Source organism: Humulus lupulus, chromosome 4 (genome assembly GCF_963169125.1).
Source record: "Humulus lupulus chromosome 4, drHumLupu1.1, whole genome shotgun sequence".
Taxonomy (NCBI): domain Eukaryota; kingdom Viridiplantae; phylum Streptophyta; class Magnoliopsida; order Rosales; family Cannabaceae; genus Humulus; species Humulus lupulus.
The window spans coordinates 20,132,501-20,140,104 of record NC_084796.1 but is presented as its reverse complement, the minus strand read 5'-3'; the positions used below and the strand labels follow the sequence as shown (position 1 = coordinate 20,140,104).

The 7,604-nt window shown below is 24.6% G+C and overlaps 1 protein-coding gene across 1 annotated transcript in view; it reads left to right on the top strand.

Moving 5' to 3' along the window:
• The first annotated feature begins 3,216 nt into the window (after positions 1–3,216).
• LOC133828860 (GDSL esterase/lipase At1g71691-like) overlaps positions 3,217–7,604 on the top strand; it is a 4,390-nt gene continuing 2 nt past the window's right edge. The window contains exons 1-5 of the mRNA XM_062258937.1: positions 3,217–3,575; positions 3,856–3,986; positions 4,095–4,328; positions 6,432–6,690; positions 7,273–7,604. The exon at positions 7,273–7,604 is cut by the window's right edge and continues 2 nt beyond it. Coding sequence (XP_062114921.1) covers positions 3,311–3,575; positions 3,856–3,986; positions 4,095–4,328; positions 6,432–6,690; positions 7,273–7,484 — 1,101 coding nt within the window. The 5' untranslated portion in view covers positions 3,217–3,310 and the 3' untranslated portion in view covers positions 7,485–7,604. The remainder of the gene's footprint in view (positions 3,576–3,855; positions 3,987–4,094; positions 4,329–6,431; positions 6,691–7,272) is intronic.

Sequence of the window (7,604 nt, the reverse complement as noted above, 5' to 3'; positions counted from 1 at the left end):
ATATATTGAATATATATTTCAAATGATGTAATATTGTAGGCATTATCAATATGATTTGTTACTATTATATAACTGGTCCTTGATAAAATAATCTATTTTTTAAAGTCATTTTGTTATGGTTTAGTTTTGATATTTTTTTGCAAAATAACATCCAACAGTCTAGACAACTGGTCGAAATTTTAGACAAAAATAATTTTTCAAAAAATTATTAAAACTAAGCAACAATGCAAAATAACTTCAAAACATAATTCATTTTCACCAATTACTTATTCATATATATATATATATACCATACTATATTTAAATGTTGAATGCTATTATTAATCAATATATGCTATAGTACATATGTCGAAACACTATTTATTATTATATATAAAGAAAAATTGTTTCAAATATATATTGATCATCAATGAATATATTGAATATATATTTCAAATGATGTAATATTGTAGACATTATCAATATGATTTGTTACTATTATATAATCGAATCATTTCGCAAAATGTAGTCATTTTGTACTCTGGTCTAATTTTAATAATTTTTAGCAAAATGATCTCCAACAATCCAAACAGTTAGTCGAAATTTTTAGACAGCCGATCAAAATTTTAGACAAGGGTCATTTTAAAAAAATTTATCAAAACCTAAATGTGCAAAATGATTCTAAAAAATAATTCATTTTCACCCATTAATCATTTATATATACATATACCATAGTATATTTGAATGTTGAATGCTATTATGAATCAATATATACTATATATGTCAAAACACTATTTATTGTTTTTAATAATTATCTATACATTTTTAGTATTTTTGATACATTAGTAACTTGCAATTCTATTTTTTTAATATAATTACACGGACTTTTCATAAATTTTTAGGAAATTTTTAATAATTTAGTATACCAAAGATTTAAATAATTTGTTGCCCACATATTTATCGAGTACAATAAAATATTTGAATTGTTATTTCCACATTTTAAATTATTTGGAATAATCTAGAAAATTTATGAGATCTGCATCTACATTATATACAGTAAAAAAAAATAGAGTTACAATTTATAATATACCGAAAAATATCAAAAGTGCCTATAATTATAGCTAGTGATTAATTATATAATATAATAGTACTCCATATATAAATATTCATGAAGTTATGCGTGTAACGTAAATTTAAAGTATATATCTATATCCATTTGTCTATATATTTATATGGTACTTGCATTTTAAGGTAAGTAGAGTACCCCCACAAGCTTTTCTCTCTTAATCATTACATTAGAATCTTTAAGAAGCAAGTGAAATATCTCTAATATTCTTTCAAAGCGCGTGTGTGTATATATATATATATATATATCTATAATATCTTCTTGAAGTATTCCAATGATATAGATGAAATTTAAAAAAGATAGTAAACTCATTTTGAGGAAGTCTACAATTGGTTTGACAATATTCAAACTATTACTATTTCAAACTCTACAGATATGAATATACAATTACCTATAAATATAGAGAACTAGCAAGCAATGAAAATCAGCAAATAGAAAATTGACTTAATAAATTTATCTAGAACAGAGCATTTCCAGCGCATGTTATATTCAGTAACCAGATTCTTTCCATAATGAAAGTAATATAGAAAGAAAGAAAGAAAAAATCATAGAGGCAAAATAAAATAATGTTAAAAAAAATACATTTAAAATTCTATATTAAAAATGTCAAGTGGGATGCCTTCCCTCCCATCTCAATATTTGATCCATGGTAATGCTAAATTGTAAAATAATTTATTGTCCAATGTTTCAAAATAAAAATAATAATAATAATTTTTGTCAAATTAATTTGTTAACTCGTCACTTTTTTTTTTTTTTTTTGAAAAGACATGGCATTATATTTTGCGTGTATGATTTTTAGCACATGTTAATATGTTATATATTTGTTTGGGCCAAAATAGGGAAAGAACAAAAAAACATATGGAGTTTAACCTTTTTTTTTAAAAATGTATATATTTGAAATTAAGAAAATATCATATTTAATTTTTTTTATGCGGATTTGTAATATTGTATACTATTTATCTTTATCTATCTGATTTCTTATCTCAATATTAAATTTAAAATCTAAATTTAACTTATATAAATTGAAAAAAATAATAAAAATAAAAATTATTAAATATTTAATTTACTCTATGTTTTAATTAGTTTTAAATGTATATTTATAAGATTCCGTTAAAATTTGAAAGAAAAAAAATCGGTTAGACACACATTTTTAATATTTAAAATAATACTATGAATTGATTAGTGTTGACTGTATAATATGGTAAAATTAATTGTCAAACTAGAAGAAGGTTCCATAATTTTCATTTATGTATAATATGATATAAATTAGTTTTTTGACGAGTAATTGGATGATGAAATGGTAAAATTAATTGTCAAACTCGAAGAAGGTTCCATAATGTGTTTATTGTGTTCTAGAATTTTTTTTTTCTTTCATTTTTTTTAAGGAAAGCATGCTTCTCATGTAATGATGCATAATGAATCACGTTTAGTGGTATAAGATTTTTCAGAAGAGTATATATTTGTTGATATTGATCCATATTTACTTTATTATAAAAATGAATAATAAATAACATTTTTCTTAAATATATGAAAATTAAAAAAAAAATATTTAGGATTTATGATTTTTTTTAATATATTTCAAGATTTTTCTAAATGAAAAAAACATATTTATTAACTGACTTGTAAGTTCTTTAAGAAAAAAAATCAAATAAAAATCTATATAAATTTAAACTTTTTCTTGATGAAATTTTCTCAAACAACCAAATAATAGAAATATCTTTATGACAAAATCATTTCACACACTATTTTTTCCTTTTCTACACCTTTTTCTGTCCTTATCTTTTCTTTAACTTTTTCAAATTTCTTAATATATATATATATATCATAAATTAAATTGAGCAAATTTAGCATATATTTTCTTTGCCATAAATGCATGATGCCATATATATATATATAAGAGCAAAAAATGGCCCTATAGATACGGTAAAACACTCATAGGGTCGCATATAGTAAAAAACATAGTCAAAACACCTTATATAACCAACCATGCCATTAACGGCACTTTCTAGGCCTTTACTTCCGCCGGTTACCAAAAAGTTGGAATAATAATAAATACCCAAGTGTCTCTCTCCCAAATAACTACCAATATTTAAGCTTATAAATTTGCCCAAAAGAGAGAGAGACATTGTGTTCTCACTTCTCAACCCAATTTTCAATAAATAAAATAAAAAGTCTCTATATTGACAAAGAAAGAGAATATACAATATGGGTAGCCATAAGAGTAAGAGGCCCTCATCATCGTCCTTACTCATCTTCTTCATATCCTTCTTCATCTTCTTCTCTTTTGTGGTCTCTGAAACTATCAAGCTGGCACCAGCTTTGTACGTGTTCGGAGACTCCACAGTCGATGTTGGCAATAACAACAATTTCGATACCTTTTCCAAAGCCAATTTTCCACCTTATGGGATAGATTTTGCCGATGGAGCCACTGGTAGACCCACGAATGGTTTCAACATGGCAGATATCATTGGTAAGTCAACTGATATAATATTAAATTCTTATGCGAAGAAGCTGTTCTGTTCGGAACTCTCCTCACTGGTGTAGCACTAAAATATGTTAATAGTATAAGTTTGGTACAACATTGGCTTTGCTCTTTACTTTTCCTTTTTCAAGTCTTTTTCGATTGAGAAATAAGTATTTATTGGGTTTCTTTCTTGTTGGTATGCGGTTGATGTTCTTTGACTAATTAAATGAAATTTTTGATGTAAAAAACTTTTATGATTAATTGTTAATAAATATAATTAATGCAGCTTTATCACTTGGATTGATTATTCCACCTGCAATCAGGAGCGTTGATCTTAAAACATACAACTCTGATGATGGTTTTAACTATGCTTCTTCCTCCTCTGGAATTCTTCCTGATACAGGCACCAATATGTTTGTAAGAACATGCCATTATTAATATACTATATTTTTATATATATATATAATTTTTGACATAATATATATATATATATGTATTTATATATTTGTGTTGTGATAATTTCAGAAAGGTGTTATGAGCTTGGGAGAACAAATTGAGAAGTTCAATAAGACAATCCAAGAATATTTAAAACCAAGATTGAAAAGTCCAAGCAATCTAGAGAAGCACTTGTCAAAGTCAATATTTTTTTTGGTTACTGGCTCCAATGATTTTAGTCTCAATCTTCTTATGTCCAATCGATCCATTGATCGTCTCCAATTTTCCAAAGACCTTGTCCAAAAATATGCTTCTCAATTACAGGTACACATAATACATATAAATATATATATATATTCTATATAATAAATGTGTAGATATCGAAATTTTTTTATTTTAACAGTTTTTTATTTTTTTATTGTTAACTTTGACGGAATATTCTTATATTTAACAAAATATTCTTATATTTAAGGGTAATTTATAAATACTCCAACTTAAATAAAATAAAATAAATAATTAAAAAAATTAAAAGAGAATATTTTTGAGATATTTTATAATAATTATTATTTAAAAATAATAAATAATTAAAAAAATTAAAATATGATAATTTTTAGATATTTTATAATAATTATTATTTTAAAATTTTAAATAATTAAACAAATTAAAATATAATATCTTTTAGATATTTGAATAATTATTATTTTAAAATAATAAAATCATACCTTTTATAACTTAAATAAAATTTAATTAAACGTAAACTCAATTATTACAATAATATCATATTAAACATATAAATAATCTAATTAGCAACAAATTGCTTTTTTTTTTTTTTAAAAACTAGGAATAAACTTAAATTTAAAATCCATGTATAATATTTAATATTACATTAAACATATAATCTATAATCTCTTGTTTCCACTGTCAAATTCAAAAACCACAACAAACATAAACTTAAAAAAAAGTAAATAAATTATTTAATTAAAATAAGATATTTATTTCAAAATTTATGACATTAATATAAATTTAATAAAAATAATTAATCAATTTTATAAATAAAACTAATAAAACGTGCATATTGCACGTTGTTTTTATCTAGTATATATATATATTTGCTGTGTGTATATTTATATGTATATGTATATATAGTACAATTATACGAGATTAACTTTAAGTTCTACTGGTGGGGCTCTTCAGTGTTCTAGACTCGTGAATAATTTTTAGTGCGATATTTTTTATGACCGTGTATATTGTAGTTGTTTAGAGTATCCTGCAAATTTTCAGAAAATTCCGAATAGTTTACAGTACCGAAAACCAAGTTCAAACTTGTTGTTTTCCACTCGCATAAAAAAAATTAGTCACGTGTGAAACAACATGTTTGAATTTAGTTTTCGGTACTGTAAACTATTCGGAATTTTCTGAAAATTTGTAAGATGCTCTAAATAGCTACAATATACATTGTCATAAAAAAAATTACACCGAAAATTGTTCACAGGTTGAAAACATTGAGAGCTCTACCGGTATTATATCTAGATGATGAAGATGGAGGTACTATAAGTCAGTTATTGTTATTCGGAAAAATTATTGTTCTAGAATAATTTTGTCAATTACCATTAACTGTATAAAGTATATATTTGTATGTTTTGAGTGTAAAAAAGTCAAATAAATAATTTTAGGTTATCTAGATGCATGAAAGTAATATACGTACACTCAAAATAGAGCTATGTTGATTTTTTTTAATTATTACTTTAGAATAATTTTTCAATTACCATTGAAAAAAATAACATAACTAACATGTTTGTAGCTGTAGGTTTTGGATAAGAATATTCAACAAAAATTAATTATAAAGTTTCTAGATGGAAATGTTGTTAGCCTATTTTTCATGATTACTTTACTTTTGACCAACTCCTGAAAAATTACTTTCATTTGGAATTATTCTCTCATTTTTTAAAATATGCATTTGAAACTATTCTTATTTACCATTTACCAATTATTATATATATTATGTTATTAGTTTCTGAGAACAGAAGGGCAACACAAATATAATATAAAATATCAAAACGAAAATGTAACTAAAAAAAATGTTGGAGTCACTTTGTTTTCATTTTATTCTTAAACAAAAAACTTGTTTTACTTATTTATTTAAAAAAAAAAAGAACGTATTTTACAAACTTTATTTCATTCTTCTTTTCTTATAACAAAAGCTATGAGAGAAACAATTGACAAATCGAGAGAATAAATTAATTAAAGTTGTAATAAATTTAGTCATGTCTATGTACATTTTTTTCATTAAAAATAAGTGTTAGAGATTTATTTATAATTTTGCCAATTACTAATGACCAAACATAAAATAAACTGTTTTCTAGTTTAATTTTTGTTTTATTTTGTTGGTATTACTATTACAATGATTAAATATGGTTAATTTTGCAGAAACTATATTATTTAGGAGGTAGAAAATTTGTGGTGTTTGAGGTTGATGCCATGGGTTGTTCACCATCTTCAGTGCTTAAAGCTTTTCCAAAGAATCCCAATAAGTGTGTGGATGACTTAAATGTTTTGGCCTCAAACTACAATAAATTGCTCAATCAAATGCTTCAACAATTAGCCTCTACTCTTAAAGGAGCTGCATACATTATCGGCAGAAATTATGATTTTACCTATCAGTTGGCTCAACACCCTGCCAAATTTGGTAACTTCTTATTCTAAATCTGTATTTTTGAATCATTTCTTTCATTCAATTTACTGCTCCTATGATATTATGCTCTACACTAATGTAGTTGTGTTGTTCACATGATAATTTAATATTAGAATTTGCTATCTTGTCTAGAGATGAATTCATTTCGGTCAACTATATATCTTTATTAGATTATGTATCTAAAAATGACCCATGTTATATTTTTGGACACATGGTACCTTTTTATTCTTATCTATTCTATATTACACACTATTTTTTGTTTTGTTTACAATTATACATCACATTAATACAAGTGAGGATTTGCGTCTGATGACAAATCCATTTCCATCGCCTATTATTTCATTGGATCATATGTCCAAAAAAAGAACATATGGTCCAACAAAAAAAAGTATTTTGATTCGAAATGGTCTCGTTCATGAATTAGAAAGTTTTTCTTTTGATATTGTAGGATTCAATTATACTAGTTTGTGATGCTCAACATCAACATTGTCTCGTAGCAATGCTCTTTATTATTTGACATAAGTAGTTTGAGAGAATAATGTGACTCAATTATTAATATATTCTTATATTTTGTAGGGCTAAAAGAAGCATTTAAGCCATGTTGTAATACAACATCAGTTGGGGTATGTGATGCTAAGAAACCTATTGCATGCAAAAATAGGGATTCTTATGCATACTTTGATGAATTTCACACGACACAAGCAGCTAACATGGTTATGGCAAGTCTATGCTTCAGCAGTGCAGGCGCTTGTTTCCCATATAACATCAAACAACTTGCCGATTTATAGATAAATATATAGATTCTCTATTTCTAATTAATAAACACTCTTTTCTTTCTTACTTTGTATTTTTCCATTAATTGTTTACCCCCTTAATATAAAACATAATCATTAATTCTAGTTAATATT